This window comes from Elaeis guineensis, chromosome 10 (genome assembly GCF_000442705.2).
Source record: "Elaeis guineensis isolate ETL-2024a chromosome 10, EG11, whole genome shotgun sequence".
Taxonomy (NCBI): domain Eukaryota; kingdom Viridiplantae; phylum Streptophyta; class Magnoliopsida; order Arecales; family Arecaceae; genus Elaeis; species Elaeis guineensis.
The window spans coordinates 68,434,064-68,454,576 of record NC_026002.2 but is presented as its reverse complement, the minus strand read 5'-3'; the positions used below and the strand labels follow the sequence as shown (position 1 = coordinate 68,454,576).

The following is a 20,513-nucleotide window of genomic DNA, read 5'->3' as shown; positions in this document are numbered from 1 at the left end:
CCACCGAAGACAAGCGAACGTTGATGGTTGTGTACCACTTTCTGTATTTTCCTCAAGTATACAGTTCTAAACGCTGCATCAGATAAACCACCTCAACAGCTAAATTTCATCATACTCAAACCAAGTCTTTTGTTTCAAAGTTGAATGATCTCTTTAAGGCTTGACTTTACTGCAAATTTCTCACAGGAAACCAGGTGCTTCAAAGCTTTAATTGAAAGAACATAAATAACATACAAAATCAATCTATCCAATACGCACTGAGAAATGAAAGCAACAACACAGCAAAAGAATACAGCCGATGGTGCCTCTGACGGAGGATTCAAAGAAAAACTATTGAATATATCAAGCAAACCTATACACATTGCATGCAGCCATTCTTCACACCAAATCTAACCACACTATTTTCTAATCATGTGAAATTTAGCCTCCATACAGAATACTCAACTCAGCCTAAACAGCAGCAAAATATCGCCTGCTACCAAAAGAATAGTAAGGGCAACTGGTGTAAGCTACATTATGACAACTGGTGGCTACTGCTGCTTCAACCCACTGCACCACCAGTGGAGGAAAAGAATGTCTCGAATCTTCTCCAATTGGCATCAACCTCTGAAGACCATCAGTAGCTTCCCACTGGGGGCATGCCAAATGGAGGCATTGGAGGCATGCCCATCCCACCCACTGGTGGTTGTGGGGCTGAAAAAGGTCCTCCCATTCCTGGCATCGTTGGAGCCGGCAATGCAAGTGGCAGCAACTGTGCATACAAATTCTGCAAGTAACACACACCCATTGTCAAACAAGCAAGACCAAAAAAAAAATGCCAAGAAACAAAATTGCATTTACGAAGAGATTGCAAGGACCTGCTGTGCAACCAGATCCTTATCTTCCTTCTCTTTAGATTTGACTTCATTTTGTGCTTCAATTTTGTCTTTTATTAGTTGATCTACTTTGCCACTGTACTCACGAATATACTGCACAGATACCAGATGTTTGCCGTAGTGATGGATTAACATTATAAAAAGATATATGAAGGTTAACTACAGTAACACAACCACTGCAATAAAAGATCACCTGCAAGAGGTATGGGAAAGCAAAGTCGATCATGTTGTTCATCCAGGCAAGCTCAAGAATGACATCAGCCCGAATCAAGTCATAACATATGAAGAGACATGAAGCAAAGCATTCCTTCTTTCCCTGCAACACAAAACAGGACCTCAGATACATTTTCTAATTTACAGCATAACATGCTAGAGAAAAGGCAATTGTTGAGCTATCACTTGTTAAAAAATGAAATAAAAGAAATGAATGATAACATGTGTTTTTAATAATTGATGATCAGGATTCTTCTTTTAAGAAGGGAAAAACGCAAGCTATCACTTGATAAACAATGAAAGTAAAAGAAATGAATGATAGCATGTGTTTCTTAATAAATGATGATCAGGATTCTTCTTTTAAGGAGAGAAAAAGCTTCCAAAATCATTCAAAGTTAAAAATATCTAATTATTGCTCATCTCACTACCGCGCACCATATGCCTCTTGAGTGAAGAGAATACAAATCATTCAACTATTGAGAAGGGTATATTAGATTGAGAATCAAGAACTACCATATGGCTACAAAGATAAAGAATTTCCTCACTTTCACTAAAATTTATATAAAATGCAATTATTTATACCATCATAAGATGAAGTTACTAGTAAATGTAACAATAAATCGTAAGTTGCTTTGCATAATTATATCATCTAAAAATCTATCAAAAACTACATTTTTTTTATTAAAAAAACTCAAAAAATATATTCAAGATATGCGGACATATAGTATCTCAAGTATTCTACTAAAGTTTTAAATCCCATGAGATGAAGGTATCCCGATTTCTCCATGGAATGGGACGTCTCGTGGTCCCACCCTATACCGGCAATAGCCCTACTCATCCATCCAGCTAGATATCCTCCGTTTCTCTCCCCTTCTTCTTTCCTTTCCTTATTTCTTTTTTTTCTTTTCTACATTATTTCATTCTCTTTCTTTCCTTCTACCTTTCTTTCCTTTCTTTGTTCTTTCTTTGCTTCTCCCTTCCTTTCCTTTTTTTTTCATTTTTCTCCTTTCCTTCCATTTTTTGCCTTTTCTTCATCTTTCCTTCTTTCCTCTTTTTTCTTCTCTCCCCTCGTGGATGGGTTTCAAAGTCCCAAACCTATCACAGTCTTATTTTCTCACAGGAACAGGACAATGCAACCAAGATGCCCCCCCAATCTCACCGAGATGTAAAACCTTGCTTCTCACAATATACTTAATTATTGAAAGGCTTTATCAACTATTACAAGAAAAAAACTCTCCCAAATATTCAAAAAAATTCCATTGCTTTTGTTAGTTACAAGTCCAATACAATCTCAATAATCACTTCTAATACAAATGCTATCATACTCATATGTACAACTCACCATGCTTTAATCTACCATGCTCATATATTGAGACCAAGACTCGTCGTCTCAATCCAGACCTCATACCTATAAAATCATATGGCAGTGTCGATACGAGGCTCGGTACGGTACAGTAGGATTGATACAAGATGATATGATGTACCGATACGGTATGATACATCCCATACTGAAAGGTATGGGGTGGTACGGCAAATCATGATTGAGACATTTGTATTCTTTGGCCACAATGCTATCTTGCGTTATCCTTGCATATCTAAATAGGAATGGCTTCCCATGTTTGTGCCAAGAAAATGCATAGAAATAATCATAGTTAGTTTTCAAAGGATCATGGTGACACCACACATCACTTCCATCAGCAGCCAGAAAAAGTTCAGCTACATATTTCTAAAATGGTAAACCATATATGACCAGCCAATATACAAAATATTTGGAAAATATTAAAATCCCTGAGGCATAGCTAACATAAAGCAGTTGAATACATTATCTTCCCAAGTATAACAAGCAAGCAAAGCATGAGATTTTAATGTTCTGTAAGGTGTTATAAAGCAAGAGAAAGAATAGCATATCAGTCAATCAAGGAAAATCCTAAAAGAAATTCATATAATGAATAACAAACAATAAGATGAGTTGGTTTTGGGCATTTCTTTTAACTGGTGAAAAATAAAGCTGCCATATTTATAGTGGAGTAAACTATAGTGCAACATAATAAACAGTAGATAGGTAAGCATTCTGCACCAACAAGCCCATACCTGCTCAATGAAATAAACAAGCAACTCCTCTGAAAGCTCACGGTCACCAGACTGTGAGCATGTCTCCATGGCATCTTTGTACAGGTTGTCCTTCTTGGACAGAGCAATGGACTGCTTCCATCTCCCTGCTTTCTTATAGATATATGCAGCAATCCTCCTCATCTCCAGAAGCTCATGCTTCTCAATCTAGGAAATGACATCAGTTTCATTCATCAGGAGAAAACTCCACAAACGCATGCATCAAATCTAAAACATGCAACAATTTTACCTTCTGTGCTAGACCTATCTGATCAAAGTTGTCATGCAGATCAACTGATTCCCGTAACCTGTCATAGTCCTCCTCCTCAATATAAATTCCATTCAATGCTTCATTAACGGCAGCTACATTGTTACTTTGTACTGCAACCATGTATGGTTTCACGAGATGCAAGTGGCCAGCCTGAAACAAGGTAAAAAGAAGTTAAGAACTAGATTTTCTTACCATTCAAATGTCTGCCATCTAGCATCAACAAGACCGTTCAAACTTTTCTTCATTTCACTAAACAAATTGGAAAGGGAAGAAGATAGTAAAGTTATACACCTTCCGCATTATGTCTACTACACGTGTATGATCTACACGAAGGGCAAGTACATTGAGGAGATCGTTAATCAGGTCAGGATGTTCTTGCAGGTAGAAATGCACTGCCTTGTAATAGAGCTCAACATTTGCAACCTTGACTACAACATCCTTGAACTGCATGTGATCCCATGCATCAGGAGAATGGTTCATTATAGTGGTGGCAGCATTGTCAAACTCATCATACTGTATATACAGATAGGTGAGCTCTTTCCAGTGCTGCTGCTCATCACATACACGGATAAGCTTGGGAATATTGAGACGGGTAGAGAAAAGTTTGATATGCTCCATCAGTTTTTCAGGTCGGTATCTAGCATACAGCACTCCCAACTCTGTAAAAATACCCATATGTGCACGTTCCAACCCAAGGCCACTCTCCATAAGTGAAATTAGCTCGTTGAAGCATCCCCTGTTCTGGTAATATTCACTGACTTCTTCCAAGTCATCAACCTGAACCGTTAAAATAAATAAATCATGATGACTTTCATCTAGAATACAAACCTTCTAAAATGACTGAGCAGTGATATCCTAAAATGACTGAGCAGTGATATTGTTTTCTTAATGAAGGATAATTACCTGTATAATGATATTCAGACCACAAATTTGTGCCAGGCGGAATTCCTCAGCATCAACACAGGCAAAACAAACTTCCTTCCATGTCTTTGAGCTGTTTGCTTTGCGAGCGGCATCAACCGCACCTTGGAACTGCTTCAGCTTGACTAGTGTACTAGCCAGCTTAGCCCAGTTAGAAATGAAGGCAAATATTATCTTAGCAGCTTCATAAAGGGCATCATCAAATAAACGATCACCAACATTTTGGAGATTAGCAACATTTGGTATAAGAATGAATTCTTCTATTTCACCTAGTCTATCAATCTTTGCATATGCATAAATAAGTTCACCATCCACCTTTGGCTCTTTGGCCTTTTGCCTCACCATCAGTAAGTACTTTACCAAGTCATGATATACATTAGCCTCCTCAGCTGCCCTAATAACATCAAGGAAATGGGTTGCATCATCTGCACGAATGAATGATTCAATAGCATCACTTACTAACCCTTCCCTTAACTGAGCCTTAGCAACCTGGCTCCAAACAGCATCTTCTTCAACTCTGTATGCAAATTCTACAGCCCGCTCTATGCTTTGGATGTTATCCAGCAGAACATTTACTGCTTGTACATTTAGGTTGAATTTCTTAAAGATGGCAAAGGCTTCCTCATATAATTGTGCTTCAACAGCTACCTCTCCAACCGCAGGGCCATCAAAGTTGTCCAACCTATTAATGTAATCCATAACCCTGGATGCATCTGCTTTAATAGCTGTTAAGATAAGCAGGTTTTGCAAATTGAAGTTCCCACTGAATGCAGAATTTTGGAGCACAATCTTTTCAAGAAGTTCAATCAGTTCGTGTGGAAGATCTGCGGTCATGAAAGCTTTAACAGCTGCAGAAACTTGCTCTGGACTCTTGCTTTCAGGCAATGCAGTAGAAACAACTTGGTCAATAAGCTGTCTTCTATATTCGTTATCAGGTTGAAGAACCTTCTCCCATAGATCAGCATCCATCCTTTCCACAACATATCTGTTATCAACAGGATAACATCATCAACCAAACGCACCGGAAAGATTGAAAGAAAACAAGAGACTTTTCAGATGATTAGCTGCAGATTTTTTTTTTAAAAAACGGACACACAGATACCTGGCCTGCAGTTTGAAAAGAGAGTTTTTATTTGTGACATTTATGAGCTCATCATCACATTGTCCACGTCTATATGCAACAACTGCAAGGGTGGGATCCCGTTTTTCACAGTATTTACCCACAACACGTGAATCATAATATGGATTAGTAGTGAGAAAATGCTCAGGATTGTTGTTGCTGTCTATGATTATCTTTCCCAGAGCATTGTGAACATGCACATCCTGGCTTCCCTCACTCACAAGATGTTCCAAAAATTGTGTGAGTAACCGTAGACGATTCCTATTTACACAAGGCAGCAGACAAGCAACATGTTAGGCAAGAGTGAAGACATTGATTTGGAGGCATAGAAAGGGGAGATGTTGTATACCTCTTTTCACATTCAGCGACAAGGGGCTCAACTGGAAGAAGGGAACGAACAGAAAGAATGAGACCCTTTATGAAATCTTCAGGACACTCGTCATCAAGAAGTTGTCCAACCACCAAAGGAGCATTGCCTGGGTTCACCTATTATATAATAATACAAACAATTCCAAGTTAGCTATTGTTAGAGTCTGACTTGTTCGTGAATATCCATCCCATTTTAATTGAGCATTCACTATAAAACAATTTAGAGTCAGTCTTGCAGCTGACAAAAGTAGCTTATTTTAAAAAGAGAATCTTACTTTCTGCACATAGCCTTCAATATACCGAAGCATGTTGTTTGTATACAAGTAGTGAGTCAAATCAGGAATAAATCCAAAACGATCACAGACATTTATCAGGGGGCGTGCATCTGGTAGTTTGGATTCCATCAGGAAATTCTTTGTTTTCTCAGGGTCGTAGAAGTTAGATTCTCTAGTTACACGCTCAACTTCCTTAATTTGACCAGTTTTGGCTGCTGCCTCGATATATTTGAAGTGTATTTCTGGATCTTCACTGTTCCAGAAAAAAGAAGGGAGAAAAAAAAAAAAGAAAGAGAAAGCAAAGCATCAATAATAAGTTTATCTTTACCAGCGCCCACAGAATACTTAGGATTCAAATAGGTACCTGGAACTCAGATATGAACCCAAAAAGAAGTAAAGACCTTCATAGGACTTAAATTGTTCAAACAGTTTTATGCATGCTTCCACACCTAGCTGCTCGGAATATTCTTTTGCAACCTGCAAATGTATGATTGTTATAAACCTCCAACAACTAAACTCACTGAACTATTCAAACAGGGGAAAAGAAAAGTTACCTGCACAATTATTTGAAGATTTCCTCTCAGATTGGCCAGCAAAAGATCCTTCATGCATTCTAATGCCCACTCTTTGGAAAGTGACCCAAAGAATTCCACTAGTGCCTGGAAAGAAGGGGGGATCTACTTTAGTACCAAAACAGTTAATCAGATCAAACAACAGAGCCCAAGATCACATACCTGTGGCTCAATGGCATGAGTATTCACAATAACACGTTTAATATCAGGCAACTCTGTATAATGCTGCAATACAAAATTGGATATTTTTTAATAAATTGCAACAAAACCCAAAAAAAATATTTGCAAATAACTTATGGACAGCATTCAACCTGAAGGGCTCTCATATATAACCCAGCCTTCTCACACAGTTGAGCTATCCGGGGGCGATCATAATGACTGAACATTCCATTAGCTAATATAGCATCTGCAACATTTGGATATGTCACCAGATTGATCTCTAAGACCTGCATCAGTGATAAAAGGTTAAAGCATTGTCCATAACAGGGACGAAAAATATATAGCATGCTTATTCAAGGAACAGATACTACCTTGGTTTGAAGGAAAGCATGCTCAGGTAGATTTGGCTTTAAAACATCTAACAGAAAAGCTGTTGCCTCTCGGATCATGTTCCTCTGCAATAAATAATACCATGAGCCAAAAAAAACTCGAGCAAGCAAATAAAAAACTCTGAAAGAGGAAAAAGGAAGAAAACATAAGATATGAATGAGCTGCCATTGCACTCTCAACAACCAAACAGGAGCATATTTCATATATATAAATACACGCACATACATACATACATACACAATCAGAGTAAAGAGAGTGACTGAACCTGAAGGAAGAGATCTGTGATTGTATTATAATCCACCGGACAGCCACCCTCCATTTGTGACATCATCAGAGCAAAATTAACTGCTCCCTGTCATAAAAACTTTAGGTCAAACAAATAATTCAAAACAATGACACAGGACAAGAATGAATTTACAAAAAACAATCACCAAAAGAACTCTCAAGCAATGCAAGCTCTCGAGTGACACAATCGACATAAAGCAACCAAATGATTGAAGAATTTACATCATGACTATTCAATAAACTTAGACTTACCTGAGGATCTGACCGTAGAATTGTCTGCAGAAGGAAAAGATAATCTGGTGTGTATCCAACCTGCATCAGAGAACAATAACCATCATCACAAAAGCCCAATATTCCAGGTATGACTCTTGTTGCATGTAAATATTTATGATGCAGTCCTGCAAGAACTGGTGGAAAAAGAAAAAAAATTGCTTTATGTCGACATTCTAAAGAAAAATTTGCAACAATTACCTGTTTGGAGTATATAAGAATCTTGTCGAACTCCCTTCGTTCTGCAAAAGCGGCAACAACTTTTGGAGTCGCCCTTGCTTTTATATATATTTTCAGTGCAAGATCATTGTCCACAGTCTACAATAAAAACAGGAATTAAGGTCTCCACAGCAAAAATAACAAGCCCAACCACTGATAGAGTGATAAACGATGAATATTTTTTTAAGTATTAGGAAGATGCCCAACAAAGTAGCAGTAAATTTACCATCTTACCTTCACAAGATCCCCCAGTTCTTCACTGCACTCAAGCTTGTCCTCAGCCAACCAATTTTCCAATAGATTCTTTTTGTTCTGATTCACAACTAGGCGAGATAATTCCAAAGACTCAAATGCATTGAGTTTTCCTTTAGTTAGCAATGTTCCAAAATACTGCAACAAGGGTGGTGTTTGCCCAGCTTGTACAGGAACACTCTGTATAAATACACAAGTTTGAAAATAAATAATATAACTCAAGATTGAAGGGCATCACTTACCGAAAAAAGATTGAAGGGCATAAAAAAACAAAAAGAGAAAATATAACTTCCTTTTCAGCAAAGAATACAACCATAAAATAACAAGCACAAAGGCAAAAGGGACGGTTCTGAATTAATTAAAAGATGCAGTTAAATGAATTGCCCATGAAATCATGCAAAAATAATAATTGTCATAGAAACAATACTTATGATACACAAGTAGCAATTATCTCAAAAGAAGAAAATCAGAAACAAAGGAAAAGCTCCATACCTGAAATTTTGCAACAGTCTCAGGTGTTCTCAGAATGCCTTGTGGAGAGTCTGCAGCAAGTTCTGCAGCTTCCTTGTATTTTGTTTGAGAGAATAGCTCCTGGAACCTCTGCACAACCTGGTCGCACAAAAAAAAAAAAAGAGGGTTGGATGAGAAAGACTATGTGAAGCTATATGTAATACAAGAAAGGAAAGCATATGACATCATTGCTGTAAGCAAAAAAAAAAAAATCAAAGCACAGACTTACCTATGACAGTCAAAAAAAAAAAAAAAGGTATAGAACAAGAGAAGAAATGCCGTTGAAAAGAATTAACTTCCCATAAATTACATATTTCCCTTTTGTTTCAGTCATTTTTCATGAAGGAAAAATAAGAGGAAATCCTGCTTTCCACCAAACTTCCATAATGTGAGGGGGAATCCTTCTTTCTATTCTCTAAGCATTTCCCATAAACTTGAAGGCAATCAAATAACAGATTTTTTGTTCTTCATGAGAACCTGGTTAAGAAATGAAAGAGGTTCTTCTAAATGACAAAGGAAAAGAGTTCTAAATATAGCAGGAGAAGCTACATTGAAAAAATATGAAATGGTGAGGGAATGTTTTGAACAGCACCCAGAAATTAGTAATCACAATCTATTTAGAAATATATGAAATTATTCATCATCTTGACATGCATGACTAAAAGGATTGACCACACAAGGTGCAAAAATTAGTGATTTGCAGATAAAAAGCAGCAAGCTTCCATCCATTTGTACATGCTTTGCAACCTCTCCAAAGCTATACAATACTCATGTGATAGAAAACATCCAATTATAATTTACCAAATTCTCTGCCCCTGGAAGGTTTCCTCGTTTGGCAAGATTAACAGCAAGCTCCAGATTGTTCAACTGTAAAGTTATCAAATAGTAATTGTCAGTCTAATATTTATGCTTACACAATAATTCAACAAATAAATTCCAGGATACAAACATACTTGACCACTGACGAAGGGCACAATAGTTGTCTCATTAACAGTAGCAAGCAGAACCTGGCCTCGCCTATTAATAGCATAAAAGCCACCATTAGACGAAGCCTCTGCGGTCAGAAATATAGGATCTGGACTAATTCGATTTCTATAGACTGCGGTTGCTGTCTCCAAATCATACACAAATAACAGACCAAGCTTCGTGATCACATATATCAAACTGTACTTCTGTGAGATCTGCCAGACAAAAAATTCACTTAATCACCATTTTGCAAAATTAGATCTGTCTTAAAAGTCCAACAAAACAGCCTAAACATTCTACCTGCATTGCCACAGGGAAGTCATCAGCAAAATCAGGTGGGAAGAACAGATCTGCTTGTTTCTTTGTAAAACCTGGCTTACCTGAGAACAAGGAAAACACATAAAGATTTCTAACACTAGAATATATTCTATAACCAAAATCAAAAAGTATGGTTTCATGAAATTGACTGTTCATGACTGCAAGTACTCAGCAAGTCAAATATAGTTGAAAAGAAAAACCAGTCAAGCTCAAAAAAGTACTCATTGTGGTTCCAAGAAAGAGACCAGAGATTCTCGCAGGGGGGCAGGGGGGGGTTGTGGGTGGGCGGTGTGGGGGGTGCGGAGGGTGGAGGGGAGAGGGGGAGGGTTGTGCTATAAATGGGGAGAATGATTGTAACAGTTTAATAAATGAAATATTGGGGGGGAGGGTTGTGCTATAAATGGAGAGCATGATTGTAACAGTTCAGCAAATGAAATATCTAAACTATAATAAAGGCACATGCAAAGATATGTCTCAAACCTGGCTGGGCACCAAGTTCAATAACATGCAGCTTTGACATAATCTGTCCAGCACTAGTGGTCTTTGAAGCAAAACAAATAAGAATGGAAGGGTTTTCATTGCCAGCAACCTGTGTAAGCAACAAGCAAAAAGTCAATAATGACATCATAAGAACAATTACAAGAACAGCAAGCATCTGAGTCACAAACAAATAGCAAAACTCATTATAATCTTACCTTAAATGATGCAAAGGATGCAGCATGTGCTTCAAGTGCCTGACTACGTTGCTGATCCACAGAAAAAAGCTGCATACTTCCCTTGACCAGTTGTGGTCTCTACAACCAAGATTTTGTAAAGTGAGGTGCAAATTCGTGAGTTTCTTTTGATAACTTCAACAAGCCAATGTAACTTGGTGACAAATTTTAAAACACTAAAAAGCTTAATTAACAGGGAAAGTAGAAAAATGAGAAGAAAATGGAGAAATACAGAAAAAAAATGTTGAAAATGAAGGTGAGGATAGCATGAAGGAAAGATGTTTCAAACTCAGCAGGCACATCACATTGAATATCAGTACAGCTAAACCTAAAGGTAGTTGATAAACATTGGCCAGTTGACTCTCCCTTTTGCAAGCTGATCTCTGGCTTCATCGCAAGGCCCTTCAACATTGCAACTTTATCTTGAGTTCTTGACCATCTTAGATGCTCACTCCACATCATTTTCCAAGGTGGCGACTCGCATCTCCAACATTAATAGCTGCTCCCATTTATATGCAGCTTTGCAAGACTATGAAGCTACCAACGGAAGGAATTGTCATAGGCATGAACATTCACCTCTCCAGTATGATTGAAAGCCCTTTCAAGAAGTGACAAATCACCAAGGTATAGAAACACACTGTCCATGATTAGTCAGGCATCTCACAAGTTGTCTTAAAGTTTTCCCATACAATCATCTCAGTCATAACCTCATTACAATTTAGCATGCTAAACATGTAAGAGAACAATTTGACCACTTAGAACATAGCTTGAAATTTTGTTCAGAATATGTCACCTAAAGAATTTCTTTTTAGCGTAAAAAAATAGATACTAAAGCATGTTCTACATGCCTTGGCCTGTGTTGGATGCAAATAAAACAATTTCATCTGAAAGACATAATTTACAAACTAGACAATGTTATCATAACTAATATTAACTCTAGCATATTATTTCTACAATTTTTTTATAAATAAGGTTGTGCTTCAGCATAAGTCTTGATTGTTTCACCAAAATCCACATGCCAAATTTTAAATGCATTAGATAATGCTAATATAAAGACAAACCAACTTATGTTGAAAGATGCATTACATGTTTATGAATAATCATAACCGACTTATCACTCCATTTTACAGTCCTTATTTACTAGTCAGTCCAGTTGGGGGCTGCCAACAATGTTGCTGCAAGCTTTTCCATAGCTATCTTGCAACTTCTGACCATGCTAGCTTGCCCCCCTCTCTATAGACCCTTTGACATGAATTTAACTTTTTTGCACCTTTTCTTCACAAAATGTTGCCTTGCAGACACATATCATCTCAATCAGTTCTCCATTAATTTGCCCTCAAATAGTAAAACTCCTACATGTTATCTAGTATATCAATTCTTTTTAATAGTTTTAAAGTGCTATCATTCATCCATCTCAACATTCTCCTAAGTGCTAACTGCATCTAGCTTGCTTAGATCAACATTACTGCATAACACTTTAAACCAAACAATAGCTAGCCTTGTCACCATGGTATAATATTTCTGTAATCATGGTATAATATTCATGTCATCGTGGTATACTATTTCTGTCATCATGGTATAATATGTGTCATCATGGTATAGCATTCTCCTATGCGCTAACTGCATCTTGGTTGCTTAGATCAATATTATTGCATGACCTTTGAACCAAACAGTAGCTAGCCTTGCTACCATGATGTAATATTTTAGTAAAGTCACCATAGGAAGCATCAGTTAACATAACTGAAAGCGCCCTTCCACTTTCTCCACCCATGTTTAGCTCTCTTAGACATATCTCCATCTACCTCTCCATTTTTCATCTTGTTTTAGTTGAGGCCTCATTTTCATTTCTATTACTATTAGAAATGCATGGCACATATGTTTCTTCATTTTGTAGAGTTTAAGACCCTTATCCTCCAAGCCATAATACTACGTTAGCATTTAACCAGGACTTATCATCAGTTAACAAGTGCAGGTCACATACACATTAATACGTCTACATAGACATCAGCAGTAAACCCATCAGTGACCAGTGTAAAGATGTGTTATTCAAGAGCAACTTTTGATAATTACAGTATGCCTCCAATAATTCAGCATATTTGCACATCAAGATAAAAAGGGGTATCCAGTAATCAAACCAATTGGGTATATTCCTCATGACCACCTCCAACCAATATGTTAAACATTTAATCCCAGCACAGCAACACCGTCATCTATTCATGGCTTTCTCATAGGTTTTTTTCCCTCTTTATGATATATCACCTTCTCTAACATTGTTGTTCAAGCAATCAGATTGTTTTGATAAAGAGAACTCACATTAAGCTCATTTAGGGCACACATAACAACTATCTGCCATAACTAAATCTGCCCGTACCAATTTCTAGGTTTTAAACCTCAAGTCTTCATGGACTCCTCTTTTGAACATACGCTGCATCTTCAATTACTCTCATCATCTTCCAACAAAAGCATAGCAGCATTGCTCTCAATGCATACAATTTGGTTTACCCATTTTGGTAACTAATTCTTCTAATCTGATTGCTGTATAGTACAAGACAATTAGATTTGTTCTATCAGGCTCTAATATATCTCCATACAAAATATTGTAACGGCTAGATAGTGATGGATGGAACTTAACTGAGAATACAGTATATGTAAGTATCATTTAATTTCAGTAAATTAATTACAAATTTATTAACACCATTAACCATTACTCATAAACAATGGTGCTATTGACAAAGTGGACTTCGCTGCTAGTGACATTCAAGGATTCAACAAAAGCACATTTTAAAACAGCATACCTCAGGGGCACCAGGTGCAATTCCAATCAGAACTAGCCACTTTTCTGAGGGATCACACCGGTAATTAATGATCTGATTGTTTGTCAAATTAGCTGTTCTGTCAAACATCTTAACAGGCTCTGAATCACCTGCATTTGACAAAAATATTCCATTTTGTAACTTGAAGACATAAATGCATGGACATGTGATATAGGTCCTTGATGTAATATCTGGAAACATTAACCCCTCTTGCGTGAAAATTGGTGGCTTACCTTCCATCGACCAATGATATACTGAAGTTTGAGTAACCAGCCCCAACATCTTTGGGGTGATCCACTTCCAAAAGACAACCTGTGCATATTAAAAATATTCAACTAAGCTAAATGAGCACAGAGAACAAAGAAAATTGATCCAGCCAGAGTTGAAAACCATTTGTTTTAAATCATCAGCATTGTTTACCTGCTCAGGCATCTGATGAGATTTCATTTTAGTCTTCATCTCAATATTGAATATCTGAAGATGATCCTGAGTAGTTCCTGGTATTTGAGCTACAATTTCACAAATAAAATCATGGTCAAGCTATATGAAGCTTTTGCAACCTTTTTTATAAAAAAAAAAAAGGCAGATCAACTCCTATAGCCAAAAACTGTAGAATAACAGATACATTTCTGATTTTCTATATCCCAGTCACACATCCAAGGAAATCTACCTAAATGTATTGACAAGGTCTAACATAAGACAGACTAAATTGTTGTTGCTGGCCATAGGCCAATATAGAAATAGCAAAGACACATTAGAAAAACAGTTGGTTGTGAAATATAAGATGAATTATGGATCCAAAATCATTTTATTAAAAATAATTTAACCTCGAAATATAGTAAAATAAATTAATTTCAGCTACCGTGGCCGAAAACAAAAGTGGAATTTTTATACAGCACAATAAACATGAGTGCCAGCATAAAAGCTAGGATAAAAAATAAATGTGTTGGCAACAAGAAGATACCTGTGCTCATTGCAAAATGATTTGTTAGCATCATGCAACATCAAAAAGACATGCAGTCCAATGACAGGAAACATTTGGGAGTACAATAATTTGAAGGTTTATAAATGAGCTTACTTTTCAATAGTAAATTAATTCATTACATGGTATAAGGCTTGACTGAAGGTTGTACATGGACAATTGCATGCAGCTTGAACTTCCATGGGAATTTGTGAGGTAAGGTCCTTTATTTTTGAACTAATATCGACCATCAGTATGTTAAAATTCACCTCAATTCAGGAGTACACTGTTTCAGATAACACGAACTTAGCACAGGCTGCACCTAAGAGTCCTCAATTGGTACAAGTCAAAGATGCAAATTGTGAAAGTAATCAGCTGAGATGAAAATTTCCCAACCTAATCAGGATCGTTTTGCAGCAAAATGTTTCAAACATCTAGCTGAAATTTGATTTGGTGAAGTTTATTCGACTAAATGATAATCCTTAGTATACATCCCAGGTATATATTTTGAGACAGTACTCGCTCTCCAATATTCACTCATTTCCCAGTCCATTATCATCTGTATTTTAGCATATCAGAAGATATAACACTAAATACAATGACATGCAGTTGATAATCTTAATATTAATTATCTTGACTCATAGCGGATGGTGCAATGCAACAATGCTTAAATGGTAGCTAAAGTATGCAGATGCTTTGCTGTTAAAATCTTATGTTCATGATTGATATTGTAAGCACGGCCGGCCCTGGGGCGGGTCAAAGCGGGCGACCGCCCCAGGCCCCTATTTTTTTTTTTTATCTGGGTAAACCAAACGCCTTCTTTCTCTCCCGAGTCCCAGCACCCCGACGGCTTTTTTGGATAAATCAAACGTCTTCTCCCTCTCACAATCTGTAGCTCCTCTCCCCCGCCTCCTCCTCCGTCTCCGATCTTTTCATCCTATTCTGCTGTCCATCGGTGATTCTTCTTTATTTTGGACGTCAAAAATCAGATCAAAATCCGTCAAAAAGTCAAGTAAATCTCTTCAATCCTCCTCTTTCAATCTGCTATGAATAATTAATATTTAAAATATATTAATTTTTAATAATTTTTTTTTATTTGGCCCCAGGTCTAAAAAATATCAGGACCGGCCCTGATTGTAAGATCCAGATCAAAATGGCCCTGAAGCAATCTAGATTTCATCTTGGATCCGGATCAGTTAAGAACATGGCATCTAGATCCGCATTATACAGAGTCCCTTGGATCAAAAAATCCAACTTGGTTATGCAATTTAATTAGTAAATCATGTGCGAATCCACAATTTCTTTGATTGTATGACTTTCGATTCCTCATCACCCACATATCTTGACTAGTAAGGTTAGTAAACTTATTATTGGAGTTTATGAGCAAATTTTCTGAAACCAAACATTAAAATCTTATTATCTTCTTCTAAAACATTATAAATAAATTGAAATTGAATTTATTGGTAATATATCAATGTATCAAATTACTAGAAAGAGTGTTTGTTTGATTAAACATGCAATAGATGGTTTAATGTTGGTGGAAACAAGATCTTTTGCATGTATGGCTTTTTTTTTATTGCATACACATATGGCTTTTTACTCTCCATTAATATAATCTATATTTGACTCATAGTTCAATTTTTGATATTTAGTTTACATTTAAAATTCTTTGAAACAAATCGGGAGAGTCTTATAATTTGCGACCCAATCCAACCCACTCAATGATTTACATCTCAATCTTAACAACATTGCAGCGGTCAAGGGACCGCAAAGCGAACATGTTATGCAGGCCACATATGCAGGTGCATATGTGGTTAGTATTGTAAATATTTAAAAAATAAACACTATACGCTATATACAATAAGAAGACTAGCAATATTTTTATAAGTAATAGCAATATTAATAACAATGACACCTAGCATTTAGTGCTTACTACTTACTACTTGATTCTCAATAGCAATAATTCTAGTATAATTAACACATTAATATTGTTAATAACAAGGTTTTAAATCCTATGGGATAGAGGTGTCCCAATTTCTCCATAAAACAGAATGCCCCACCTGTCCCATCCCATCCCAGCAGTAGTCCCAGTCATGCATCCCGATAAATAACCTTCGTCTCTCTCCCTTCTTCTTTCCTTTCTTTCTTTACTTCTTTTTTTCTTGCCTTCTTTTTTGCTTTTTCTTCTACTTTCCTTTTCTTTTTCTTTCTTTTCTAATCCCTTACTTTCTTTCCTTTTTTAGTTTTCTTCTTTTTCTTTCCTTTCTTTTTTCTTTCCTTCCTTTTATTTTCTTCTCCCTTCTCTTATTTTTTTCATTTTTCTTCTTCTTCTTCTTCTTTCCTTTTACTTTTACCTTTTCTTCATCTTTCCTTCCTTTCTTTCTTTTCTTTTGCTTCTTCTTCTTTCCTTTTACTTTTACCTTTTCTTCATCTTTTCTTCCTTTCTTTCTTTCTTTTTTCTTCTTCTCTCCCCGTGTAGATGGGTCTCAAGAGTTTCAATCCCATTTTGATCCCATTTTCTCATAAGAACAAGACAAGACAGCTGAGACACCCACTATCCCACCAGAACGTAAAACCTTGGTAATATACATGTACCTGATTCACTTGAAACCCGCATCCAACCAAAAAATTAGCTTGAGCACGCTTTATTTGCATGGCCTCTGAAAGAGTGGCCACATACATGATCAGACAATACTAAACGGACCAAACATGCTTTGCACGATGATAACTAGGCTACATATGCAGTCGCACAATGTTAATCCCACCATATATGTGTCTACAAAGTGCTAAACAAACCATACTTTTCGCCCATAATGGCCTAAGCACATATAGTAGCCTAAAATATAGGGCATTCCAGTCAAGGGACCCCATATGCATACATGGCTGCATATGTGGCATTATGCACCGCATTGTGTGCAATGCAATTACAAAACACTGCAAGTATAGCATCCAAACCCCCCAAAAATCAGTCTTGCACTGGAATGTTATCTGACAAGACTAACATAGTTGTGCTAGTAAATCATGTGTTATCTAATGTCAGAAAGTGGCATAAGTAACCAACTCTGCATTGAAAAAAGGTAACAAATATACATATACATATACATACATACATACATACATACATATATATATATATATATATATATATATATATATATATATATATATATATATATATAGACACACATATGTATGTACATATATATACATATGTATGTACATATATCACATATATATATATATATATATCTATATATATACACACACACGCACACGCACACGAACACGCACACGCACATATATATATATATATATATATATATATATATATATATATATATATATAGATAGATAGATAGATAGATATATCTATATAGATATATACATACATACATACATACATATATATATACATATATATAGATGTAGATATATGTACATATATATAGATGTATATATATGTACATATATCTATATATCTATAGATATATATATGTGTATATATATATATATGTAGATATATATATGTGTGTATATATATACACATATATATATGTAGATATATACACATATATATATATATACATACATACATACATATATATATGTATATATATACATACATACATACATATATACATACATACATATATATATGTATATATATACATACATACATACATATATACATACATACATATATATATGTATATATATATGTATATATATACATATATATATATATATGTATATATATACATATATATATATATGTATGTATGTATATGTGTACATACATATGTATATGTATATACATATGTACACACATATGTGTACATACATATGTGTGTGTACATACATATGTATATGTAAATGTGTATATATACATATGTATACATATGTATGTATGGGTACATACATATGTGTACATATATATATACATATGTATGTATGTACACATACATACATATGTATACATATGTATGTGTACATACATACATATGTATACATATGTATATATACACATATACATATACATATGTACACATATGTATACATATGTATGTCTATATATATACATATACGTATGTGTACATATACATATGTATACATATGGGTACATACATATGTATGTCTATATATACACATATATATGTGTGTGTGTGTGTATACACGTGCGTGCGTGTATGAATTGTTCCATGTCTTCTTTGGTTAGAAATGTTAGCATATAACAGACTTCTTTGGTTAGAAATGTTAGCATATAGCAGAAGAAGAAAGGAATAAAATAAAACAGTATTGGGGAAGAAACATTAACTTTGCGCATTATATGTATCCAAGAGAAAGGAAATCACAGAACATATAGATCAAGAAACTATATGAACTCTACCACCTCTAAGTCCCAGAAGAAAAGCAAAGAGAATCAAAAAGGTATCATATAATTAGAAGCAATAATAGCAAATTTGGCAGCTTTAAATAATCAGAGGCGATCAGTCGAAACCTTTAAGAGCCAGAATCCTGCTGTTAGGATTCATCAAAGCGGAGTCCGCGGTAATAGGTCTCCTCAACGGCTGCATCGGCATGTTCATGTCAATGATAACTACACTGTTCTGCGGAGACGTCTCCCTGACACATATATACTTCTCTGATTCCATCGCTACATGCGTAAAAGTGATGAATTGCGGATTGATTCCAAGACTCGGAAGCTGAAATCAACAAAAGAGATCAAATCAAGAACCATCAGAAACAATAAAAAAACCGAGGAAAGAAACCTCCATCCCTCCGACAAGAAGCAATCTTTTGGCTAAACGAGTAACCGGAATGTCAGATCACTGCGATCATCCCGAACCAGATCGCAATCTCCTTCCATAGATCAGAGCAGATCCGAGATCCATACAAGAACTCACCAAAAAGAAGAAAAACAAAAAAAAAAAGAATTCGAGATCGATCCTATTGAAGAAATAACAAACCAGGTCGCGATAGTTCACTTCCAAACCCGAACCGTATCTCCCGAATCGGATTGGAAACAATTCAAAAAATAATAAAGACGGACAACAATGGAGAAAGAGAGCGGCGAGAGGGATAAGGCTCACCGTCAAGGCTTCCCGCATGGTGATAGGAGCGTTGGCCGCGGCCATGGTGACTGGATCGGGGCCTTCCTACGGTACTTCGTTGGGGCTCCGGCAGCGATAAAGGAGCCGGAAAAGACCTACGGAGACTTCTTTGGATCCTGGAGCGGCGGAACTCCTCCCGCGAGCGAGAGAGAGAGAGAGGTCAAGAGGAGGTGGAGTGGATCTGACGGAGAAAAATATAAATAAAGACTAAAGAGTGGGGAGCAAGTGGCCTTGGCTTCGTTTAATTTCTCGTCCCCTTCACTGCCGTTGATGAGAATCGATCGCGATCGCGATCGTGGATGAGCTGGTAATGGGAAAGCACAATTAGTAATTTCCATGGTTACGAGAGTCGATCAAGACCGTGGAAATGAAATCCGATGGATACGACTGATTTTGCTGGGCTGGTTATTTGAAATGGGACAGAGTGGTAGTTTGTGATGGAGGCACACGGTACTTCAAGAATTTCTTTATGCTGAAGAAAGTGGATACGGTCACCGATGGTGCGAGGTCTTTTAGTTGGGTGGATATTTTCCTTTGTTTTTTTTTTTTTTTTTTTTTGGATTTTGGTAGACTGGCGTGAACTTTAGACTATTCAAATACTAACTGAGATGGATGTAAATGGCATCTTTACCCTGAGGCCGCGAATGGAATCAGCCACGAATGGGATTCCAATGGGATGTCGGAAAGGTCCGGTAATAGAATAATCATGCTTTTTTTTTTTTAGCAAGAAGAGGAGCGGAGAGCTTGATCAATAAGCAAGTTTCTGATAGCAGGGCAATAATGAAAAAGAAAACAGATTAATGCAGCCTTCAAAAACTACA

At 36.3% G+C, this 20,513-nt stretch overlaps 1 protein-coding gene across 2 annotated transcripts; it reads right to left on the bottom strand.

Moving 5' to 3' along the window:
* Positions 1-318: 318 nt before the first annotated feature.
* LOC105034085 (clathrin heavy chain 1) lies at positions 319-19,854 on the bottom strand. 2 transcript variants are annotated; one of them, XM_010909108.4, is made up of 30 exons: positions 19,672-19,854; positions 19,080-19,284; positions 14,041-14,129; positions 13,854-13,932; positions 13,603-13,730; positions 10,790-10,888; positions 10,575-10,683; positions 10,077-10,156; positions 9,764-9,991; positions 9,612-9,677; positions 8,793-8,909; positions 8,283-8,480; positions 8,031-8,147; positions 7,812-7,871; positions 7,540-7,626; positions 7,256-7,339; positions 7,037-7,171; positions 6,888-6,950; positions 6,708-6,812; positions 6,518-6,630; positions 6,154-6,406; positions 5,859-5,995; positions 5,492-5,770; positions 4,372-5,374; positions 3,760-4,245; positions 3,448-3,618; positions 3,180-3,365; positions 1,069-1,191; positions 858-968; positions 319-766 (listed from the first exon to the last, which is right to left on the bottom strand). In XM_010909108.4, the coding sequence occupies exons 1-30, from the start codon at positions 19,714-19,716 to the stop codon at positions 617-619; spliced, it is 5,106 nt and encodes a 1,701-aa protein (XP_010907410.1). In that variant the 5' UTR covers positions 19,717-19,854; the 3' UTR covers positions 319-616. The 2 variants fall into 2 exon arrangements, with proteins under 2 accessions (XP_010907410.1, XP_073100880.1); XM_073244779.1 differs by having other exon boundaries at positions 13,603-13,932.
* Positions 19,855-20,513: the final 659 nt, after the last annotated feature.